We start from the raw sequence: 25,798 nt of genomic DNA on the forward strand, positions 1-25,798 counted from the left end.
TTGTAGAATTCTTACATTGCATGCCTTTCAATCAAGTCTTTTATCCATTTTGAATTGATTCCTGAGACTGGAGACAAGTATCCTGTTTCATTTTCCTGCATGGGGTTCTCCAATTTTCTCAGTACCATTTCATGAATAGAGCCTCTTTTCCTCAGTATATGTTAATATCTGCTGTTTCAAAGACCAGTTGGCTATACATAGATGGTTTTAAATCTAGGTTCTCCATTCTGTTCTGTTCACCTATATCTCCACTTTTTTAGTGTTTATTATCTTGTCTATTTAATTTCATATGAGATAATGTCAGAGTCTTGAAGATATTAAATTTCATGCTGCCAGATATTAAAAACCTGCTGGTGTTACTAGATGAATGCTGCAAGGCAACACCAATAAGCAATTATTATGAAATCTTCCAGATGATTTCTCAGTGTTGTTTATCCCATGTTTTATGTGTATGTACTAAAAGGGAGTATTTTCCACCTTAGGGTCCTTTCACAGAAGATAAAGAAAGTAGTGAGGAAGAGCCCAAAGAGGATGAGAATGATAGAGACAAGACCCTTGAAGATGAGTTTTCAAATGATGATGTAGAGGTGAGTGACAAAGATGATTAGAAAATCAATGCACTTGAATGCCTAAGAGGTAACCTGGAAGAGAAATGTGAAGCACATTTGTGTGATTCAGAGATTATATCGGTCATTATTTTTTCTTCACTTTTCATAACTCAAAAAGTGACATCTGAAAGAAAAAAAAAGTGACATCTGAGAAGGATACAAAAGCAAATTCCTTTGTGCCTTAATGCTACTTCCATACATACACTTAAGGGTTGATACACTAGCTCCAAGTCTGCTTTTAGTATATCAGGGGGTTGTTTTTCAAGGCTGGTGATACTTCCCTAAAAAGAAGGGTTTATAGTTCTACCCACATTGTTACAAGACGTACTACATCACCATTTTCCATAGTATATACCACACTTAATTAATCCAAATGTGAACTGAAGGGGACCTGGGTTGCTTACCATGTTTTTGTGGTTGTGTTGCTTTAAACATCAGAATGCAAGCATCTTTTTAATAATATTTATAATGTGTAAATAAAATCTATTTGTTTGCTTTGTGAAAATGCCTCATAGTGGGATTCCTGGATCCAGTGGTAGATCTTCTTTTAGTTCTTTGAGGTATCTCCATTCTGCTTTCCATAGGTATTGTACTAGCTTGCAGTCTCTCCAACAGTGTGTAAGTGTTCCTTTCTTTCCACATCCATGCCAGCACTACTTGTTTTGCGACTTTTGGCAAGACACATTCTCACTGCAGTTAGGTGATATGTCATTGTGGATTTGATTTCCATTTCCCTGATGATTAGAGATGTTGAGCATTTTTTTGAAGTGGAAGTGGTTTTCTTTGTCCATGAGACTATCTTTCTTTCTGAATTCCATTTCTATCATTTCACAAATTTCTTGGAGTTGCTCTCTTGTGTTCCCTTGCAGTGTCTAACTGTTTGTTTTCCTTGTTGCTAGGGTTCTTTTTCTGGTTTCTTCTCATTTGAAACCTCTTTGCTCGACTCAAGATTAACAGGTTTTCAAGGCACCTGTTCTTTGCTAGGAACTCTCCCCCTTAATGAAAATAAAGGGAGGTCCCTAGATGGCATGTTTTTTCCTACTCTAGAATGTTCAGCATGTAATGTACCTCTTCTGATGTCCAGTCCACCTGTGATTATCACTATTCAAGCCTGTTCTGAATGATCCTAGAACTGGGAATGGGGTTGTGTCCCATATTGTTGTGGAAATCTCAAGTTGGGAAGTGGATGAGATCTTTTCCACAGAGTCCTCCATCATGGGGATTTTTACCTCTGGCTCTCCCCACACAGGTGATAGTGGCATCTGGATGAGGGTATCTAGACCATGGTCATGGGCTCCTAGGATGTGGGCATTTGCTTGAACCAGGTCCTAGTGTAATGGTGGCTTTAGGTTGGGGATTCTCTTCTGGGCCAATAGATCTGGAGCAGTTGCCCTGGCCTTGTACCAGTGGTGGAGACTCAGGTGTGGCCCTGGGATCCAGGGACAGCTCTGGAGTCTCAGGGACATTGTCTCAGGCATTATGTGAGTTCTGAAATGACAGGAGTGGAGACTATGATTCCCACAGAGAGCCTCCAATGCAAGACTGAGGTGGAGCCAGAGCAAGGTTTCTCAGTAGGGCCTCTGAGCCAGTAGCAGGACTTGGGGGGGGTGGAGGGAGGAAGGGGAGAGGGGCAATAGGCTGTCTCACATGTTTGGTAACTGAAGATGCCAAGTCACATGGTCAGGGGTCATGTCCAGTGACCCATGGCCTACAGAGTCCTCCCAGCCACTGCCCCAGGACAAGCTGAAGCTGTCACCCAAAGGTTCCCAGGTTGCAGCCTGTAGTGCCCCAAGCCACATCCCTGCCAATATCCTGCTTCTCCTGAGGGGAGGACAACTGGAAGGAAGGAAGGAAGGAAGGTATCATAGAGGAACCTCTGCTTAATCCACTCCCTCCCAGGCTAGTGGAGGCAATGTGAAGTCTACTGCTTCAAAGTCTAGTTCTGTGCCACCCTGAGGCCTTGCACCTGATTACAAAGAATGACAACAGCTGCAGAAACCCAGGATTACCTGCTGCATCCAGCAGCACCCAGGAAGAGGACTGTGCTTTAGCAGCTATGGGCCTGCACAGTGTGAACGTTCTAAAGGGAGACCTTGGCAGGAAGAGATGCAATAGGAAGGTAGGTCATTTCTGGCTTTGAGGATGAGAACAGTCTCTTGGAACAGTTGGAAATGAGATGGATCCTAAAAGTCTGTAGATATGACAAGCAAAAATGTACAATAGGGCCTTCTGCATACATAAGAAAGCATAGCCTGAAGTATGTTCCACAGATTGTCAGTAAGTCATGGGTAATGAGGGTGACGCTTTCACTGTTTTGATAATACACATCCTGAAGCCAGAGAAAAGAGTGTAAATGCTTGCTTTTATGACTGGGGAATTATGATAAATAATTTCCATCAAGATGCCTTGAATATGGGTTGCCACAGTACATCCAGGTAGAAATATCTGGAAGGCAGTCAGAAATATCAAGCCCACAAAATAAACACAAGGACCATCACACTATTAATCTCTTTTCTTTTTCAGGTGGGAGTCCTGCTAAAACAACGAAGAAGAAGAAGAAAGGTGATTATCAGGTGACATTCTGCGGATGTCTCATCTGTCATATTCTCTTATTTTGTTTCAAAATATTAGGGAGTACAAATGTTTGTACTTTTGTAATGCTTGAATCAGGGCTGCAAATGTGCCCATCACCCAAATAGTGTACATTGTACCCATTAGATAGGTTTTTAACCCTCCCCTCCTTCCACAATCCCCTCCTTAATCACCAGTGATTTTTTTTACATCCTTCTGTGTGTGCTTGTATATGTATCATTTATTTTCAATATATTACGGAGTACATGTGGCTTTGTTTTTCCATCATTGGGAGGTAATGGTCTCCAATTCCCTCCAAATTGCTGCAAAAGGCATTAATTCATCCTTATTATGCCTGAGTAGTACTCCATGGTATACATACACCACTTTCTCTTAATGTCATCATGAATTAATTGACAGACACTGGGGTTGATTCCAGATTTTTGCAATTATGAATTATGCTCCAGTAAAAGTTCAAGTAGCGATGTCTTTTTGATAAAATGAATTCTTTGCCTTTGGGTAGACACCCAGTACTGGGATCACTGGATTGAGGGGTAAGTCTACTTTGAGTTCTTTGAGAGGTCTCCATACTCTTGTACTACTTTCAAGTCCCACCAACATTGTGTAAATGTTCCTTTGTCTCTGCATCCGCACCAGCATCTATTGCTTGGGGACTTTTCAATAAATGCCATTCTAATGGGAGTACAGTGATATCCCATTGTGGTTTTCATGTGCATTTCCCTGATAATTAGTGATATTGAGCATTTTTTCCTATGTTCATTGGCCATTCATCTATCTTCTTTGGAAATCATTCTGTTCATTGATTTGCCCACTTTTTATTGAGGCTCTGGGGTTTTGTGTGTGGATTTCTTCAAGTTTATTGCAGGTTACAAATATTAGCCCTTTATTGGGTGTATAGATTGTGAATATTTTCTTCCATTCTGTAGGTTGTCTATTTTCTCAGTTCATTATTCCCTTAGCTGTGAAGAAACTTTGAATTTCAGCAAGTCCCATTTAATTATTTTTGTTGTTGCCATGATTACTATTGAGATTTCACTGAAAAAGTCTTTACTTGGGCCAATATCTAGAAGAGTTTTCCCTACATGCCTTTCAATCAAGTCTTTTATCCATCTTGAATTGATTCCTGAGACTGGAGAGAGATAAGGATTCTGTTTTATTTTCCTGCATGGGGTTCTCCAATTTTCCCAGCACTATTTCATGAATTGAGCCTATTTTCTTCAGTATATGTTGATATCTGCTGTGTCAAAGACCAGTTGTCTATACGTAGATGGTTTTAAATCTAGGTTCTTCATTCTGTTTTTTTCATCTCTATCTTCCCTTTTTTAGTGTTTATTATTTTGTCTATTTTATTTACCTATGGGATCAGAGTCCCAAAGGTATTAAATTTCATGGTGCCAGATATTTAAAACCTTGTATTGTTATTAGATGAATGTCGTGATGCAACACCAAGAGGCAAATATTACAAAACCTTCCAGATGATTTGTTAGGGTCACTTCTCCCATATTTTATGTGTATATTAAAAGGGAGTATTTTCCTCCTTAGGGTCCTATCATAGAAGATGAAGAAAGTAGTGAGGAAGAGCCCAAAGAGGATGAGAATGATAGAGACAAGACCCTTGAAGATGAGCTTTCTGGGCAAAGAGGTGTAGAGGTGAGTGATGGAAATGATCAGAAAATCAATGCACCTGAATGCCTAAGAGGTGAACTGAAAGAGAAATGTGAAGCACATTTGTGTGATTCAGAGATTATATCTAAATTATATATTTTCCCTTCATTTTTCATAATTCAGCGACATCTGAGAAGGATACAAAAGCAAATTGCTTTGTGCCTTAATTCCATTTCCATATGTACATTTAAGTGTTGATACACTGGCTCCAAGTTTGCATTCTTTACATCAGGGGTTTGTTTTTCAAGTCTGGCAATACTTCCCTAAGAAGAAGGGTCTATAGTTCTACCCACATTGTTACAAGACATACTACATCACCCTTTCCCACAGTACATACCACACTTTATTAATCCAAATATGAACTGAAGGGGACCTGGGTTGCTTACCATGTTTTTGTGATTGTGTTGCTATAAACATCAGAATGCAAGCATCTTTTTAATAATATTTATAATGTGTAAATAAAATCTATTTGTTTGCTTTGTGAAAATGCCTCATAGTGGGATTCCTGGATCCAGTGGTAGATCTTCTTTTAGTTCTTTGAAGTATCTACTATGCACCCAGCTAGTACAACCCTATGCTGGTTGCATAGTTATTATACTAGCTTGCAATCTCTCCAACAGTGTGTAAGTGTTCCTTTCTTTCCACATCCATGCCAGCACTACTTGTTTTGCGACTTTTGGCAAGACACATTCTCACTGCAGTTAGGTGATATGTCATTGTGGATTTGATTTCCATTTCCCTGATGATTAGAGATGTTGAGCATTTTTTTGAAGTGGAAGTGGTTTTCTTTGCCCATGAGACTATCTTTCTTTCTGAATTCCATTTCTATCATTTCACAATTTCCTTGCAGTTCGATTTCACTACTGTTGTTCCCTTGTGATCCCTTGTAGTGTCCAGCTGTTTGTTTTCCTTGTTGCTACAGTTCTTTTTCTGGTTTCTTCTCATTTGAAACCTCTTTGCTCAACTCAAGATTAACAGGTTTTCAAGGCACCTGTTCTTTGCTCGGAACTCTCCTCCTTAATGAAAATAAAAGGAGGTCCCTAGATGGTATGTTTTTTCCTACTCTGGAATGTTCGGCCTGTAATGTACCTCTTCTGATGTCCAGTCCACTTGTGAATATGACTGCTCAAGTCTGTTCTGGATGAACCTAGAACTGGGGATGGGGTCGTGACCCATATTTTTGTGGCAATCTCAAGTTGGGATCTGGGTGAGATATATTCTCCACAGAGTCTGTCATTATGGGGATTTTTCTGACTGTAGGGCTCTCCCCACACAGGGGACAGTGGTGTCTGGATGAGGCTATCTATGCCGTGGTCATGGGCTCCTAGGATGTGGGCATTTGCTTGAACCAGGTCCCAGCGTAATGGGTTGTGCCTTATTTCTTCTATTTCCATAGAATTTTGAGGATTCCCTTGTGGGCCATTAGACCTAAAAGCAGTTGCACTGTCCCTGTGCCAGTGGTGGAGACTCATGTGTGGTCCTGGGGTCCAGGGACAGCTCTGGCATCTCAGGGACCTTGTCCCACACAATATACAAGTTCTGGAATGACAGAAGTGGAGACTATAGCTCCCACAGAGAGCCTCCAACACATGACTGGGAAGGAGCCAGAGCAGGGCTTCTGAGTAGGGTCTCTGAGCCAGAACCAGGGCTGTGGGAGGTGCAGGACAACAGGCTGTTTCACATGTTTGGGAACTGCAGATGCCAAGTCACATGGGCAGGGGTCATGTCCAGTGACCCATGGCCTACAGAGTCCTCCCAGCCACTGCCCCAGGACCTGCTGAAGCTGTCACCCAAAGGTTCCCAGGTTGCAGCCTATAGTGCCATAAGCCACATCCTGCCAATATCCTGCTTCTCCTGAGGGGAGGACCACTGGAAGGAAGGAAGTAAGGAAGGAAGGAAGGAAGGAAGGAAGGAAGGAAGGAAGGAAGGAAGGAAGGAAGAAAGGGAGGGAAAGAAGGAAGGAAAGAATTCACAGGGTAATCACCACTTAATCCACTCCCTCCCAGCCCAGTGAAGGCAATGTGCAGTCAACTGCTTCAAGGTCGAGCCCTGTGCCTCCCTGAGCCCTTGCATCTGAAAGCAAGGAATGGCATCAGCTGCTACATCTAAAGCCATGAGAAGGCACAAGGTGTGAGCCCCTGCCTGGAAGAGGGCTATACTTTAGCAGCATGGGCCTGCACAGTGCGAATGTTCTAAAGCAGTGGTTCTCAACCTATAGGTCATGACCCCTTTGTAACAATGAAAATACATCCTGCATATCTGATATTTACATTAAAATTCATAACAGCAAAATTACAGTTATGAAGTAGCAATGAAAATAATTTTATAGTTGGGTGTCACCACAATATGAGGAACTGTATTAAAGGGTCATGGCATTAGGTAGGTTGAGAACCACTGCTCTAAAGGGAGACCCTGGCAGGAAGAGATGCAATAGGAAGGAAGGTCATTTCTGGCTTTGAGGATGAGAACAGTCTCTTGGAACAGTTGGCAATTGGTGGATCTTAAAAGTCTGTAGATCTGATGAGCAAAAATGTACAACAGGGCCTTCTGCATACATAAGAAAAGATGGCCTGAAACATGTTCCACAGATCATCAGTAAGTCGTGGGTAATGAGGCTGATGCTTTCACCGATTGATAATACACATCCTGAAGCCAGAGGAAAGAGTCTAAATGCTTGCTTTAATGACTGAGGAATCAGGGTGGCGCCTGTCACTCAAGGAGTAGGGCGCCGGGTGGTGGGTTCAAGCCTGGCCCCAACCAAACTGCAAAAAAAAAAAAAAAAAACACTGGGGAATCATGGAAAATAATTTCCATCAAGATCCCTTGAATATGAGTTGACAGTGGGACATCCAGTTAGAAATATCTGGAAGGCAGTCAGAAACATCAAGCCCACAAAATAAACACAAGGACCATCACACTATTAATCTCTTTTCTCTTTCAGGTGGAAGTCCTACCAAACCGACGAAAAACAAAAAGAAAGGTGATTATCAGGTGACATTCTGACAATGTCTCATCTGTCATATTCTCTTGTTTTGTTTTGTTTCAAAATATTATGGAAGTACAAATGTTTGCACTTTTGTAATGCTTTAGTCAGGGCTGCAAGCGTGCCCATCACCCGAATAGTGTACATTGTATCCATTAGGTAGGTTTTTATCCCTCCCTCCTTCCACCACCCCCTGCTTAATCTCCAGTGACTTTTTACATCCTTCTGTGTGTACTTGTGTGCACATCAGTTATTTCCAATTTAATACAGAGTACATGTGGGGGTTTCTTTTTCCATCATGGAGATACTTTGCTTAGGAAAATGGTCCCTAGTCTGTAGCCATATCACCCTGAATGCTTCCAATCTCATCTGATCTAAGAAGCTAAGCAGGGTTGGGCCTGGTTAGTATTTGGAAGGGAGACCTCCTGGGAATACCAGGTGCTGTAGTCTTTTCTTTAAAGAAAAAAAGAAAAAGAGGAAAATGGTCTCAAATTCCTTCCAACATGCTGCAAAAGGCATTAATTCATCTTTTCTTATGCCTGAGTAGTACTCCATGGTATACACATACCATGTTCTCTTAATGCAATCGTGAATTAATTGATGGGCACTTGGGTTGATTCCAGATCTTTGCATTTGTGAATTGTGCTGTAATAAACATTCTAGTAGGGTGCCCTTTTGATAAAACGAATTCTTTGCCTTTGGGTAGATACTCAGTACAGGGATCGCTGGATTGAGGGGTAAGTCTACTTTAAGTTCTTTGAGAGATCTGCATACTGTTGTACAAGTTCGCACTCCCACCAACATTGTGTAAATGTTCCTTTCACTCGGCATCCACATCAGCATCTATTGCTTGGGGACTTTACAATAAAAGCCACTCTGATGGGAATACAGTGATATCCCATTGTGATTTTCTTTTTTTTTTTTCTTTACTAAGTCATATATACGAAGATCATGAATACATTTATGCCTTTGTGGGATTCAATGTGTTGATTATTTGTACAAATTGGAGTGCTTACATCCTAATAATTAACATAATCTTCACCTCATTTACTTAATCACAGTGTTAAGACATTTGTGTTCAATACTTGGTAGATTTGATTTGTATCCCTGCAATATGCTCCAAAGGTGTGGCCCCAACATTAACCCTCCCTCTATCGAACCACCTGCCTCCCTTCCCATCTTCCTCCTCTTTCCTCCTTCATCCTGGGCTATAGTTGTGATTCATCTCTCATGTGAAAGTGTGAGTGATTATAAATTGGTTTTATAGTCGTACTGAGTACATTGGATTTTTTTTCCATTCCTGAGATACTTTACTAAAAAGAATATTTTCCACTTCCATCCATGTAAACATAAAAGAGGTAAAGTCTCCATCTTCTTCTAGTGCTGCATAGTATTCCATGGTATACATAAGCCATAATTTATTAATCCATTCCTAGGTCATAGGCACTTGGGCTTCTTCCAAGACTTGGCCATTGTGGATTGAGTTGCAATGAACAATCTAGTGTAAATATCTTCGTTGCTAAGTGATTTTTGGTCTTTTAGATATGCACCTAGTAGAGGAATTGCAGGATCAAATGGCAAGTCTACATTTAGAGCTCTGAGTGTTCTCCAAACTTTTTTCCAAAAGGAACATACTAGCTTGCATTCCCACTAGCAGTGCAGAAGGGTTCCCTTTTCTCCACATTCCCACTAACATCTGTAGTTTGGGGATTTTGTGATGTGGAAGACTTCTATAAAGAGAACTATGAAACTCTGAAAAAAGAAATAGCTGAAGATGTTAACAAATGGAAACATATACCATGTATATGTATATACCAAACATATACCATGCTCATGGCTGGGAAGAATCAACATTGTTAAAATGTCTATACTTCCCAAAGCAATCTACAGATTTAATGCAATCCCTATTAAAGTACCTCTGTCATACTTTAAAGATCTGGAAAAATTAGTACTTCATTTTATATGGAAACAGAAAAAGCTTGAATAGCCAAGACATTACTCAGAAATAAAAACAAATCAGGAGGTATCATGCTACCAGATTTCGACTATACTATAAATCTATAGTGATCAAAACAGCATGGTACTGCCATTGTGGTTTTCATGTGCAATTCCCTGATGATTAGTGACACTGAGCATTTTTTCCTATGTTCATTGGCCATTCATCTATCTTCTTTGCAAATCATTCTGTTCATTGTTTTGCCCACTTTTTATTGAGGCTCTGGGGTTTTGTGTGTGGATTTCTTCAAGTTCATTGCAGATTCTGAATATTAGCTCTTTATTGGGTGTATAGCTTGTGAATATTTTCTTCCATTCCGTAGGTTGTCTATTTTCTCAGTTCATTATTCCCTTAGCTGTACAGAAACTTTGAATTTCAGCAAGTCCCATTTACTTATTTTTGTTGTTGCCATGATTACTATTTAGGTTTCACTCAAAAATTCTTTGCTTGGGCCAATATCTAGAAGTTTTCCCTACATGCCCTTGTAGAATTCTTATGATTTCATGCCTTTCAATCAAGTATTTTATCCATCTTGAATTGATTCCTGAGACTGGAGAGAGATAAGGATTCTGTTTTATTTTCCTGCATGGGGTTCTCCAATTTTCCCAGCACTATTTCATGAATTGAGCCTATTTTCCTCAGTATATGTTGATATCTGCTGTGTCAAAGACCAGTTGTCTATACGTAGATGGTTTTAAATCTAGGTTCTTCATTCTGTTTTTTTCATCTCTACCTTCCCTTTTTTAGTGTTTATTATTTTGTCTATTTTATTTACCTATGGGATCAGAGTCCCAAAGGTATTAAATTTCATGGTGCCAGATATTTAAAACCTTGTATTGTTATTAGATGAATGTCGTGATGCAACACCAAGAGGCAAATATTACAAAACCTTCCAGATGATTTGTTAGGGTCACTTCTCCCATATTTTATGTGTATATTAAAAGGGAGTATTTTCCTCCTTAGGGTCCTATCATAGAAGATGAAGAAAGTAGTGAGGAAGAGCCCAAAGAGGATGAGAATGATAGAGACAAGACCCTTGAAGATGAGCTTTCTGGGCAAAGAGGTGTAGAGGTGAGTGATGGAAATGATCAGAAAATCAATGCACCTGAATGCCTAAGAGGTGAACTGAAAGAGAAATGTGAAGCACATTTGTGTGATTCAGAGATTATATCTAAATTATATATTTTCCCTTCATTTTTCATAATTCAGCGACATCTGAGAAGGATACAAAAGCAAATTGCTTTGTGCCTTAATTCCATTTCCATATGTACATTTAAGTGTTGATACACTGGCTCCAAGTTTGCATTCTTTACATCAGGGGTTTGTTTTTCAAGTCTGGCAATACTTCCCTAAGAAGAAGGGTCTATAGTTCTACCCACATTGTTACAAGACATACTACATCACCCTTTCCCATAGTACATACCACACTTTATTAATCCAAATATGAACTGAAGGGGACCTGGGTTGCTTACCATGTTTTTGTGATTGTGTTGCTATAAACATCAGAATGCAAGCATCTTTTTAATAATATTTATAATGTGTAAATAAAATCTATTTGTTTGCTTTGTGAAAATGCCTCATAGTGGGATTCCTGGATCCAGTGGTAGATCTTCTTTTAGTTCTTTGAAGTATCTACTATGCACCCAGCTAGTACAACCCTATGCTGGTTGCATAGTTATTATACTAGCTTGCAATCTCTCCAACAGTGTGTAAGTGTTCCTTTCTTTCCACATCCATGCCAGCACTACTTGTTTTGCGACTTTTGGCAAGACACATTCTCACTGCAGTTAGGTGATATGTCATTGTGGATTTGATTTCCATTTCCCTGATGATTAGAGATGTTGAGCATTTTTTTGAAGTGGAAGTGGTTTTCTTTGCCCATGAGACTATCTTTCTTTCTGAATTCCATTTCTATCATTTCACAATTTCCTTGCAGTTCGATTTCACTACTGTTGTTCCCTTGTGATCCCTTGTAGTGTCCAGCTGTTTGTTTTCCTTGTTGCTACGGTTCTTTTTCTGGTTTCTTCTCATTTGAAACCTCTTTGCTCAACTCAAGATTAACAGGTTTTCAAGGCACCTGTTCTTTGCTCGGAACTCTCCTCCTTAATGAAAATAAAAGGAGGTCCCTAGATGGTATGTTTTTTCCTACTCTGGAATGTTCGGCCTGTAATGTACCTCTTCTGATGTCCAGTCCACTTGTGAATATGACTGCTCAAGTCTGTTCTGGATGAACCTAGAACTGGGGATGGGGTCGTGACCCATATTTTTGTGGCAATCTCAAGTTGGGATCTGGGTGAGATATATTCTCCACAGAGTCTGTCATTATGGGGATTTCTCTGACTGTAGGGCTCTCCCCACACAGGGGACAGTGGTGTCTGGATGAGGCTATCTATGCCGTGGTCATGGGCTCCTAGGATGTGGGCATTTGCTTGAACCAGGTCCCAGTGTAATGGGTTGTGCCTTATTTCTTCTATTTCCATAGAATTTTGAGGATTCCCTTGTGGGCCATTAGACCTAAAAGCAGTTGCACTGTCCCTGTGCCAGTGGTGGAGACTCATGTGTGGTCCTGGGGTCCAGGGACAGCTCTGGCATCTCAGGGACCTTGTCCCACACAATATACAAGTTCTGGAATGACAGAAGTGGAGACTATAGCTCCCACAGAGAGCCTCCAACACATGACTGGGAAGGAGCCAGAGCAGGGCTTCTGAGTAGGGTCTCTGAGCCAGAACCAGGGCTGTGGGAGGTGCAGGACAACAGGCTGTTTCACATGTTTGGGAACTGCAGATGCCAAGTCACATGGGCAGGGGTCATGTCCAGTGACCCATGGCCTACAGAGTCCTCCCAGCCACTGCCCCAGGACCTGCTGAAGCTGTCACCCAAAGGTTCCCAGGTTGCAGCCTATAGTGCCATAAGCCACATCCTGCCAATATCCTGCTTCTCCTGAGGGGAGGACCACTGGAAGGAAGGAAGGAAGGAAGGAAGGAAGGAAGGAAGGAAGGAAGGAAGGAAGGAAGGAAGGAAGGAAGGAAGGAATTAAGGAAGGAAGGAAGGAAGGAAGGAAGGGAGGGAGGGAAAGAAGGAAGGAAAGAATTCACAGGGTAATCTCCACTTAATCCACTCCCTCCCAGCCCAGTGAAGGCAATGTGCAGTCAACTGCTTCAAGGTCGAGCCCTGTGCCTCCCTGAGCCCTTGCATCTGAAAGCAAGGAATGGCATCAGCTGCTACATCTAAAGCCATGAGAAGGCACAAGGTGTGAGCCCCTGCCTGGAAGAGGGCTATGCTTTAGCAGCATGGGCCTGCACAGTGCGAATGTTCTAAAGCAGTGGTTCTCAACCTATAGGTCATGACCCCTTTGTAACAATGAAAATACATCCTGCATATCTGATATTTACATTAAAATTCATAACAGCAAAATTACAGTTATGAAGTAGCAATGAAAATAATTTTATAGTTGGGTGTCACCACAATATGAGGAACTGTATTAAAGGGTCATGGCATTAGGTAGGTTGAGAACCACTGCTCTAAAGGGAGACCCTGGCAGGAAGAGATGCAATAGGAAGGAAGGTCATTTCTGGCTTTGAGGATGAGAACAGTCTCTTGGAACAGTTGGCAATTGGTGGATCTTAAAAGTCTGTAGATCTGATGAGCAAAAATGTACAACAGGGCCTTCTGCATACATAAGAAAAGATGGCCTGAAACATGTTCCACAGATCATCAGTAAGTCGTGGGTAATGAGGCTGATGCTTTCACCAATTGATAATACACATCCTGAAGCCAGAGGAAAGAGTCTAAATGCTTGCTTTAATGACTGAGGAATCAGGGCGGCGCCTGTCACTCAAGGAGTAGGGCGCCGGGTGGTGGGTTCAAGCCTGGCCCCAACCAAACTGCAAAAAAAAAAAAAAAAAAAACACTGGGGAATCATGGAAAATAATTTCCATCAAGATCCCTTGAATATGAGTTGACAGTGGGACATCCAGTTAGAAATATCTGGAAGGCAGTCAGAAACATCAAGCCCACAAAATAAACACAAGGACCATCACACTATTAATCTCTTTTCTCTTTCAGGTGGAAGTCCTACCAAACCGACGAAAAACAAAAAGAAAGGTGATTATCAGGTGACATTCTGACAATGTCTCATCTGTCATATTCTCTTGTTTTGTTTTGTTTCAAAATATTATGGAAGTACAAATGTTTGCACTTTTGTAATGCTTTAGTCAGGGCTGCAAGCGTGCCCATCACCCGAATAGTGTACATTGTATCCATTAGGTAGGTTTTTATCCCTCCCTCCTTCCACCACCCCCTGCTTAATCTCCAGTGACTTTTTACATCCTTCTGTGTGTACTTGTGTGCACATCAGTTATTTCCAATTTAATACAGAGTACATGTGGGGGTTTCTTTTTCCATCATGGAGATACTTTGCTTAGGAAAATGGTCCCTAGTCTGTAGCCATATCACCCTGAATGCTTCCAATCTCATCTGATCTAAGAAGCTAAGCAGGGTTGGGCCTGGTTAGTATTTGGAAGGGAGACCTCCTGGGAATACCAGGTGCTGTAGTCTTTTCTTTAAAGAAAAAAAGAAAAAGAGGAAAATGGTCTCAAATTCCTTCCAACATGCTGCAAAAGGCATTAATTCATCTTTTCTTATGCCTGAGTAGTACTCCATGGTATACACATACCATGTTCTCTTAATGCAATCGTGAATTAATTGATGGGCACTTGGGTTGATTCCAGATCTTTGCATTTGTGAATTGTGCTGTAATAAACATTCTAGTAGGGTGCCCTTTTGATAAAACGAATTCTTTGCCTTTGGGTAGATACTCAGTACAGGGATCGCTGGATTGAGGGGTAAGTCTACTTTAAGTTCTTTGAGAGATCTGCATACTGTTGTACAAGTTCGCACTCCCACCAACATTGTGTAAATGTTCCTTTCACTCGGCATCCACATCAGCATCTATTGCTTGGGGACTTTACAATAAAAGCCACTCTGATGGGAATACAGTGATATCCCATTGTGATTTTCTTTTTTTTTTTTTCTTTACTAAGTCATATATACGAAGATCATGAATACATTTATGCCTTTGTGGGATTCAATGTGTTGATTATTTGTACAAATTGGAGTGCTTACATCCTAATAATTAACATAATCTTCACCTCATTTACTTAATCACAGTGTTAAGACATTTGTGTTCAATACTTGGTAGATTTGATTTGTATCCCTGCAATATGCTCCAAAGGTGTGGCCCCAACATTAACCCTCCCTCTATCGAACCACCTGCCTCCCTTCCCATCTTCCTCCTCTTTCCTCCTTCATCCTGGGCTATAGTTGTGATTCATCTCTCATGTGAAAGTGTGAGTGATTATAAATTGGTTTTATAGTCGTACTGAGTACATTGGATTTTTTTTCCATTCCTGAGATACTTTACTAAAAAGAATATTTTCCACTTCCATCCATGTAAACATAAAAGAGGTAAAGTCTCCATCTTCTTCTAGTGCTGCATAGTATTCCATGGTATACATAAGCCATAATTTATTAATCCATTCCTAGGTCATAGGCACTTGGGCTTCTTCCAAGACTTGGCCATTGTGGATTGAGTTGCAATGAACAATCTAGTGTAAATATCTTCGTTGCTAAGTGATTTTTGGTCTTTTAGATATGCACCTAGTAGAGGAATTGCAGGATCAAATGGCAAGTCTACATTTAGAGCTCTGAGTGTTCTCCAAACTTTTTTCCAAAAGGAACATACTAGCTTGCATTCCCACTAGCAGTGCAGAAGGGTTCCCTTTTCTCCACATTCCCACTAACATCTGTAGTTTGGGGATTTTGTGATGTGGAAGACTTCTATAAAGAGAACTATGAAACTCTGAAAAAAGAAATAGCTGAAGATGTTAACAAATGGAAACATATACCATGTATATGTATATACCAAACATATACCATGCTCATGGCTGGGAAGAATCAACATTGTTAAAATGTCTATACTTCCCAAAGCAATCTACAGATTTAATGCAATCCCTATTAAAGTACCTCTGTCATACTTTAAAGATCTGGAAAAATTAGTACTTCATTTTATATGGAAACAGAAAAAGCTTGAATAGCCAAGACATTACTCAGAAATAAAAACAAATCAGGAGGTATCATGCTACCAGATTTCGACTATACTATAAATCTATAGTGATCAAAACAGCATGGTACTGCCATTGTGGTTTTCATGTGCAATTCCCTGATGATTAGTGACACTGAGCATTTTTTCCTATGTTCATTGGCCATTCATCTATCTTCTTTGCAAATCATTCTGTTCATTGTTTTGCCCACTTTTTATTGAGGCTCTGGGGTTTTGTGTGTGGATTTCTTCAAGTTCATTGCAGATTCTGAATATTAGCTCTTTATTGGGTGTATAGCTTGTGAATATTTTCTTCCATTCCGTAGGTTGTCTATTTTCTCAGTTCATTATTCCCTTAGCTGTACAGAAACTTTGAATTTCAGCAAGTCCCATTTACTTATTTTTGTTGTTGCCATGATTACTATTTAGGTTTCACTCAAAAATTCTTTGCTTGGGCCAATATCTAGAAGTTTTCCCTACATGCCCTTGTAGAATTCTTATGATTTCATGCCTTTCAATCAAGTATTTTATCCATCTTGAATTGATTCCTGAGACTGGAGAGAGATAAGGATTCTGTTTTATTTTCCTGCATGGGGTTCTCCAATTTTCCCAGCACTATTTCATGAATTGAGCCTATTTTCCTCAGTATATGTTGATATCTGCTGTGTCAAAGACCAGTTGTCTATACGTAGATGGTTTTAAATCTAGGTTCTTCATTCTGTTTTTTTCATCTCTACCTTCCCTTTTTTAGTGTTTATTATTTTGTCTATTTTATTTACCTATGGGATCAGAGTCCCAAAGGTATTAAATTTCATGGTGCCAGATATTTAAAACCTTGTATTGTTATTAGATGAATGTCGTGATGCAACACCAAGAGGCAAATATTACAAAACCTTCCAGATGATTTGTTAGGGTCACTTCTCCCATATTTTATGTGTATATTAAAAGGGAGTATTTTCCTCCTTAGGGTCCTATCATAGAAGATGAAGAAAGTAGTGAGGAAGAGCCCAAAGAGGATGAGAATGATAGAGACAAGACCCTTGAAGATGAGCTTTCTGGGCAAAGAGGTGTAGAGGTGAGTGATGGAAATGATCAGAAAATCAATGCACCTGAATGCCTAAGAGGTGAACTGAAAGAGAAATGTGAAGCACATTTGTGTGATTCAGAGATTATATCTAAATTATATATTTTCCCTTCATTTTTCATAATTCAGCGACATCTGAGAAGGATACAAAAGCAAATTGCTTTGTGCCTTAATTCCATTTCCATATGTACATTTAAGTGTTGATACACTGGCTCCAAGTTTGCATTCTTTACATCAGGGGTTTGTTTTTCAAGTCTGGCAATACTTCCCTAAGAAGAAGGGTCTATAGTTCTACCCACATTGTTACAAGACATACTACATCACCCTTTCCCATAGTACATACCACACTTTATTAATCCAAATATGAACTGAAGGGGACCTGGGTTGCTTACCATGTTTTTGTGATTGTGTTGCTATAAACATCAGAATGCAAGCATCTTTTTAATAATATTTATAATGTGTAAATAAAATCTATTTGTTTGCTTTGTGAAAATGCCTCATAGTGGGATTCCTGGATCCAGTGGTAGATCTTCTTTTAGTTCTTTGAAGTATCTACTATGCACCCAGCTAGTACAACCCTATGCTGGTTGCATAGTTATTATACTAGCTTGCAATCTCTCCAACAGTGTGTAAGTGTTCCTTTCTTTCCACATCCATGCCAGCACTACTTGTTTTGCGACTTTTGGCAAGACACATTCTCACTGCAGTTAGGTGATATGTCATTGTGGATTTGATTTCCATTTCCCTGATGATTAGAGATGTTGAGCATTTTTTTGAAGTGGAAGTGGTTTTCTTTGCCCATGAGACTATCTTTCTTTCTGAATTCCATTTCTATCATTTCACAATTTCCTTGCAGTTCGATTTCACTACTGTTGTTCCCTTGTGATCCCTTGTAGTGTCCAGCTGTTTGTTTTCCTTGTTGCTACGGTTCTTTTTCTGGTTTCTTCTCATTTGAAACCTCTTTGCTCAACTCAAGATTAACAGGTTTTCAAGGCACCTGTTCTTTGCTCGGAACTCTCCTCCTTAATGAAAATAAAAGGAGGTCCCTAGATGGTATGTTTTTTCCTACTCTGGAATGTTCGGCCTGTAATGTACCTCTTCTGATGTCCAGTCCACTTGTGAATATGACTGCTCAAGTCTGTTCTGGATGAACCTAGAACTGGGGATGGGGTCGTGACCCATATTTTTGTGGCAATCTCAAGTTGGGATCTGGGTGAGATATATTCTCCACAGAGTCTGTCATTATGGGGATTTCTCTGACTGTAGGGCTCTCCCCACACAGGGGACAGTGGTGTCTGGATGAGGCTATCTATGCCGTGGTCATGGGCTCCTAGGATGTGGGCATTTGCTTGAACCAGGTCCCAGTGTAATGGGTTGTGCCTTATTTCTTCTATTTCCATAGAATTTTGAGGATTCCCTTGTGGGCCATTAGACCTAAAAGCAGTTGCACTGTCCCTGTGCCAGTGGTGGAGACTCATGTGTGGTCCTGGGGTCCAGGGACAGCTCTGGCATCTCAGGGACCTTGTCCCACACAATATACAAGTTCTGGAATGACAGAAGTGGAGACTATAGCTCCCACAGAGAGCCTCCAACACATGACTGGGAAGGAGCCAGAGCAGGGCTTCTGAGTAGGGTCTCTGAGCCAGAACCAGGGCTGTGGGAGGTGCAGGACAACAGGCTGTTTCACATGTTTGGGAACTGCAGATGCCAAGTCACATGGGCAGGGGTCATGTCCAGTGACCCATGGCCTACAGAGTCCTCCCAGCCACTGCCCCAGGACCTGCTGAAGCTGTCACCCAAAGGTTCCCAGGTTGCAGCCTATAGTGCCATAAGCCACATCCTGCCAATATCCTGCTTCTCCTGAGGGGAGGACCACTGGAAGGAAGGAAGGAAGGAAGGAAGGAAGGAAGGAAGGAAGGAAGGGAGGGAGGGAGGGAGGGAGGGAGGGAGGGAGGGAGGGAGGGAGGGAGGGAGGGAAAGAAGGAAGGAAAGAATTCACAGGGTAATCACCACTTAATCCACTCCCTCCCAGCCCAGTGAAGGCAATGTGCAGTCAACTGCTTCAAGGTCGAGCCCTGTGCCTCCCTGAGCCCTTGCATCTGAAAGCAAGGAATGGCATCAGCTGCTACAACTAAAGCCATGAGAAGGCACAAGGTGTGAGCCCCTGCCTGGAAGAGGGCTATGCTTTAGCAGCATGGGCCTGCACAGTGCGAATGTTCTAAAGCAGTGGTTCTCAACCTATAGGTCATGACCCCTTTGTAACAATGAAAATACATCCTGCATATCTGATATTTACATTAAAATTCATAACAGCAAAATTACAGTTATGAAGTAGCAATGAAAATAATTTTATAGTTGGGTGTCACCACAATATGAGGAACTGTATTAAAGGGTCATGGCATTAGGTAGGTTGAGAACCACTGCTCTAAAGGGAGACCCTGGCAGGAAGAGATGCAATAGGAAGGAAGGTCATTTCTGGCTTTGAGGATGAGAACAGTCTCTTGGAACAGTTGGCAATTGGTGGATCTTAAAAGTCTGTAGATCTGATGAGCAAAAATGTACAACAGGGCCTTCTGCATACATAAGAAAAGATGGCCTGAAACATGTTCCACAGATCATCAGTAAGTCGTGGGTAATGAGGCTGATGCTTTCACCGATTGATAATACACATCCTGAAGCCAGAGGAAAGAGTCTAAATGCTTGCTTTAATGACTGAGGAATCAGGGTGGCGCCTGTCACTCAAGGAGTAGGGCGCCGGGTGGTGGGTTCAAGCCTGGCCCCAACCAAACTGCAAAAAAAAAAAAAAAAAACACTGGGGAATCATGGAAAATAATTTCCATCAAGATCCCTTGAATATGAGTTGACAGTGGGACATCCAGTTAGAAATATCTGGAAGGCAGTCAGAAACATCAAGCCCACAAAATAAACACAAGGACCATCACACTATTAATCTCTTTTCTCTTTCAGGTGGAAGTCCTACCAAACCGACGAAAAACAAAAAGAAAGGTGATTATCAGGTGACATTCTGACAATGTCTCATCTGTCATATTCTCTTGTTTTGTTTTGTTTCAAAATATTATGGAAGTACAAATGTTTGCACTTTTGTAATGCTTTAGTCAGGGCTGCAAGCGTGCCCATCACCCGAATAGTGTACATTGTATCCATTAGGTAGGTTTTTATCCCTCCCTCCTTCCACCACCCCCTGCTTAATCTCCAGTGACTTTTTACATCCTTCTGTGTGTACTTGTGTGCACATCAGTTATTTCCAATTTAATACAGAGTACATGTGGGGGTTTCTTTTTCCATCATGGAGATACTTTGCTTAGGAAAATGGTCCCTAGTCTGTAGCCATATCACCCTGAATGCTTCCAATCTCATCTGATCTAAGAAGCTAAGCAGGGTTGGGCCTGGTTAGTATTTGGAAGGGAGACCTCCTGGGAATACCAGGTGCTGTAGTCTTTTCTTTAAAGAAAAAAAGAAAAAGAGGAAAATGGTCTCAAATTCCTTCCAACATGCTGCAAAAGGCATTAATTCATCTTTTCTTATGCCTGAGTAAGTACTCCATGGTATACACATACCATGTTCTCTTAATGCAATCGTGAATTAATGATGGGCACTTGGGTTGATTCCAGATCTTTGCATTTGTGAATTGTGCTGTAATAAACATTCTAGTAGGGTGCCCTTTTGATAAAACGAATTCTTTGCCTTTGGGTAGATACTCAGTACAGGGATCGCTGGATTGAGGGGTAAGTCTACTTTAAGTTCTTTGAGAGATCTGCATACTGTTGTACAAGTTCGCACTCCCACCAACATTGTGTAAATGTTCCTTTCACTCGGCATCCACATCAGCATCTATTGCTTGGGGACTTTACAATAAAAGCCACTCTGATGGGAATACAGTGATATCCCATTGTGATTTTCTTTTTTTTTTTTTCTTTACTAAGTCATATATACGAAGATCATGAATACATTTATGCCTTTGTGGGATTCAATGTGTTGATTATTTGTACAAATTGGAGTGCTTACATCCTAATAATTAACATAATCTTCACCTCATTTACTTAATCACAGTGTTAAGACATTTGTGTTCAATACTTGGTAGATTTGATTTGTATCCCTGCAATATGCTCCAAAGGTGTGGCCCCAACATTAACCCTCCCTCTATCGAACCACCTGCCTCCCTTCCCATCTTCCTCCTCTTTCCTCCTTCATCCTGGGCTATAGTTGTGATTCATCTCTCATGTGAAAGTGTGAGTGATTATAAATTGGTTTTATAGTCGTACTGAGTACATTGGATTTTTTTTCCATTCCTGAGATACTTTACTAAAAAGAATATTTTCCACTTCCATCCATGTAAACATAAAAGAGGTAAAGTCTCCATCTTCTTCTAGTGCTGCATAGTATTCCATGGTATACATAAGCCATAATTTATTAATCCATTCCTAGGTCATAGGCACTTGGGCTTCTTCCAAGACTTGGCCATTGTGGATTGAGTTGCAATGAACAATCTAGTGTAAATATCTTCGTTGCTAAGTGATTTTTGGTCTTTTAGATATGCACCTAGTAGAGGAATTGCAGGATCAAATGGCAAGTCTACATTTAGAGCTCTGAGTGTTCTCCAAACTTTTTTCCAAAAGGAACATACTAGCTTGCATTCCCACTAGCAGTGCAGAAGGGTTCCCTTTTCTCCACATTCCCACTAACATCTGTAGTTTGGGGATTTTGTGATGTGGAAGACTTCTATAAAGAGAACTATGAAACTCTGAAAAAAGAAATAGCTGAAGATGTTAACAAATGGAAACATATACCATGTATATGTATATACCAAACATATACCATGCTCATGGCTGGGAAGAATCAACATTGTTAAAATGTCTATACTTCCCAAAGCAATCTACAGATTTAATGCAATCCCTATTAAAGTACCTCTGTCATACTTTAAAGATCTGGAAAAATTAGTACTTCATTTTATATGGAAACAGAAAAAGCTTGAATAGCCAAGACATTACTCAGAAATAAAAACAAATCAGGAGGTATCATGCTACCAGATTTCGACTATACTATAAATCTATAGTGATCAAAACAGCATGGTACTGCCATTGTGGTTTTCATGTGCAATTCCCTGATGATTAGTGACACTGAGCATTTTTTCCTATGTTCATTGGCCATTCATCTATCTTCTTTGCAAATCATTCTGTTCATTGTTTTGCCCACTTTTTATTGAGGCTCTGGGGTTTTGTGTGTGGATTTCTTCAAGTTCATTGCAGATTCTGAATATTAGCTCTTTATTGGGTGTATAGCTTGTGAATATTTTCTTCCATTCCGTAGGTTGTCTATTTTCTCAGTTCATTATTCCCTTAGCTGTACAGAAACTTTGAATTTCAGCAAGTCCCATTTACTTATTTTTGTTGTTGCCATGATTACTATTTAGGTTTCACTCAAAAATTCTTTGCTTGGGCCAATATCTAGAAGTTTTCCCTACATGCCCTTGTAGAATTCTTATGATTTCATGCCTTTCAATCAAGTATTTTATCCATCTTGAATTGATTCCTGAGACTGGAGAGAGATAAGGATTCTGTTTTATTTTCCTGCATGGGGTTCTCCAATTTTCCCAGCACTGTTTTAGGAGTAGGGCCTCTTTTCTTTAGTGTATATTGATATCTGCTGTGTCAAAGACCAGTTGGCTATAGGTAGATGGTTTTATATCTAGGTTCTCCATTCTGTTCTGTTGATCTATATCTCCACTTTTTTAGTGTTTATTATCTTGTGTATTCAATTACTTGTGGGATCAGGTCCTGAAGGTATTAAATTTCTTGGTGCCAGATATTTAAAACCTTGTGGTGTTATTAGATGGATGTTGTGATGCAACACCAATAAGCAATTATTACAAAACCTGCCAGATGATTTGTAAGTGTCACTTCTCACATATTTTATATGTATGTAGCAAAAGGGAATATTATCCTCCTTAAGGTCCTATTATAGAAGATGAAGAAAGTAGTGAGGAAGAGCCCAAACAGGATGAGGATGATAGAAACACCTTTGAAGATGAGTTTCCAAATGATGATGCAGAGGTGAGTGACAGAGATGATCAGAAAACCAATGCACCTGAATGCCTGAGAGGTGGACTGGAAGAGAAATGTGAAGCGCATCTATGTGATTCAGAGATTATATCAGTCATTACTTTTCATTCATTTTTCATAATTCAAAAAGTGATGTCTAAGAAGGATACAAAAGCAAATTGCTTTGTGCCTTACTTCTTCTAATTCCCTACGTACACTTGACTGTTAATTGACTAGCTCCAATTTTGCATTCAGTACATGTAGGGTATGTTTTTCCATTCTGGTGATGCTTCCCTAAGAAGAAGAATATATAGTTCTACCCAGGTTGACACAAAAGATACTACATCACCATTTCTCATGGTATATACCACACATTATTAATCCACTTGTGTACTGGTGGACACTTGGATTGTTTCCACATCTTTGTGATTGTGAATTGTGTTGTTATAAACATTGGAGTGCAAGAATCTCTTTAATAAAATCTCCTTTTTGACTTTGTGACAATATCTAATAGTGGGATTCCTGAATCCAGTGGTAGATCTCCTTTAGTTCTTTGAAGTATCACCATTCTGCTTTCCATAGATGTTGTACTACTTTGCAGTCTCTCTAACAGTGTGTAAGTGTTCCTTTCTTTCCACATCCATGCCAGCACTACTAGTTCTGGGACTAATTTGGCAAGACACATTCTCACTGTGATTAGGTGATATGTCATTGTGGATTTGATTTTCATTTCCCTGATGATTACAGATGTTGAGTATTTTTTTAAGTGTTTTTTTGCCCGTGAGACTATCTTTCTTTCTGAATTCCATTTCTACCATTTCACAAATTCCTGGGGTTTGATTTCAGTACTGTTGCTCCATTATGATCCCTTGCAGTGTCCAACTGTTTTGTTTTCCTTGTTGCCAGGGTTCTTTTGCTGGTTTCTTCTCATTTGAAACCTCTTTGCTCAACTCAAGGTTAACAGGTTTTCAAGGCACCTGCTCTTTGCTAGGAACTCTCCTCCTTAATAAAAATAAAAGCAGGTCTCTAGATGGCATGTTTTTTCCTACTCTGGAATGTTCAGCCTGTAATGCACCTCTTCTGATGTCCTGTCCACCTGTGATTGTCACTGTTTAAGCCTGTTCTGGATGAACTTAGAACTTGGGGTAGGGTTGTGTCCCAGACTGTTGTGGAAATCTCAAGTTGGGAACTGGGTGGGATCTCCACAGAGTCCTTCATCATGGGGATTTCTTTTTTTTTTTTTTTTTTTTTGTAGAGACAGAGTCTCATTGTACCACCCTCAGTAGAGTGCCATGGCATCACACGGCTCACAGCAACTTCCTGCTCTTGGGCTTACATGATTCTCTTGCCTCAGCCTCCCGAGCAGCTGGGACTACAGGCGCCCACCACAACACCCGGCTATTTTCATCATGGGGATTTCTCTGACTGGATCTCCCCACACAAGGGACAGTGACACCTGAATGAGGCTATCTACACCATCTTAGGATGTGGGCATTTGCTTCAACCAGGTCCCAGTGTAATGGCAGCTTTAGGTTGGGGATTTCCTTGTGGGGCATTAGCCCTGGAAGCAGTTGCACTGGCCCTGTGCCAGTGGTGGAGACTCAGGTGTGGTTCTGGGGTTCTGGGACAGCTCTGGAGTCTCAGGGACATTGTCCCAGGTTGTGGCCTGTAGTGCCCAAGATCCTGCTTCTCATGAGGGGAGAAGCACTTGAAGGAAGGAAGGAAGGAATCACAGAGGAATCTCCACTTAATCCACTCCCTCCCAGCACAGTGGAAAAAATGTGGAAGCTACTGCTTCAAGGTCAAGTCCCATGCCTCCCAAGAGGCTATTCATCTGACAGCAAAGAATGACATCAGCTGCTGAAACCCAGAATCAGCTGCTACATCTAAAGCCATGAGAGGGTACAAGGTGTGAGCCCCTACCCAGGAAGAGGGCTGTGCTTTAGCAGCTATGGGCCTGTACAGTGTGAATGCTAAAGGGAGATCCTGGTAGGAAAAGATGCAGTAGGAAGAAAGGTCATTTCTGACTTTCAGGATGAGAACAGTCTCTTGGAATAGCTGGCAATGAGCTGGGTTTTAAAAGTCAGTGGCTCTGATGAGCAAAAAATGTACAATAGGGCCTGCTCCACACATAAGAAAGGATGACATAAAATATATTCCACAGATTGTCAGTAAGTTGTGTGTAATGAGATTGATGCTTCCACTGAATTGATTATACACATCCTGAGGCCAGAGGAAAGAGTCTAAATGCTTGCTTTAATGACTGGGGAATCATGGAAAATAATTTCCATCAAGATCCCTTGCATATGAGTTGACAATGGGACATCCAGGTAGAAATATCTGGAAGGCAGTCAGAAATATCGAGCCCACAAAATAAACACAAGGATCCATCCCACTATTAATCTCTTTTCTCTTTCAGGTAGTCCCCAGGTTACAAATTAAGGTGATGTATGGTTTTCCTTTTTTTTTTTTTTGCTGTTGTTGTTGTTTTTACTACATGCCTGACACATGTTAAGAATTTTATTTTTTTTTATTGTTTGGGATTCACTGAGTGTACAAAGAATTAGTTTATACTGATTGCATTTGTTTGATAAATTCCCTCTTATAATTGTGTCCCACACTCATGAGGTGTACCACACATGGTGTCCCCTATTCCCCTTTTGCCTCCCCTCTCCCCACTTGCTGATTCCCCTACCTCACCCAACCCTTGT

The 25,798-nt window shown here is 40.7% G+C and overlaps 1 protein-coding gene and 3 pseudogenes across 1 annotated transcript in view; all 4 read left to right on the forward strand.

The window, feature by feature from the left end:
• Window positions 1–25,798, forward strand: part of LOC128590352 (nuclear body protein SP140-like protein) — a 134,482-nt gene that overhangs the window by 79,796 nt on the left and 28,888 nt on the right. The window contains exons 13-21 of the mRNA XM_053597691.1: window positions 483–587; window positions 3,132–3,170; window positions 4,743–4,850; window positions 7,807–7,845; window positions 10,808–10,915; window positions 13,910–13,948; window positions 16,912–17,019; window positions 19,996–20,034; window positions 22,998–23,099. Of these exons, the coding sequence (XP_053453666.1) occupies window positions 483–587; window positions 3,132–3,170; window positions 4,743–4,850; window positions 7,807–7,845; window positions 10,808–10,915; window positions 13,910–13,948; window positions 16,912–17,019; window positions 19,996–20,034; window positions 22,998–23,099 (687 nt within the window). The remainder of the gene's footprint in view (window positions 1–482; window positions 588–3,131; window positions 3,171–4,742; window positions 4,851–7,806; window positions 7,846–10,807; window positions 10,916–13,909; window positions 13,949–16,911; window positions 17,020–19,995; window positions 20,035–22,997; window positions 23,100–25,798) is intronic.
• Window positions 8,180–8,298, forward strand: LOC128590891 (uncharacterized; annotated as a pseudogene).
• Window positions 14,283–14,401, forward strand: LOC128591000 (uncharacterized; annotated as a pseudogene).
• Window positions 20,369–20,487, forward strand: LOC128591102 (uncharacterized; annotated as a pseudogene).

The sequence above is a fragment of the Nycticebus coucang genome, chromosome 7, assembly GCF_027406575.1.
Source record: "Nycticebus coucang isolate mNycCou1 chromosome 7, mNycCou1.pri, whole genome shotgun sequence".
Classification (NCBI taxonomy): Eukaryota; Metazoa; Chordata; class Mammalia; order Primates; family Lorisidae; genus Nycticebus; species Nycticebus coucang.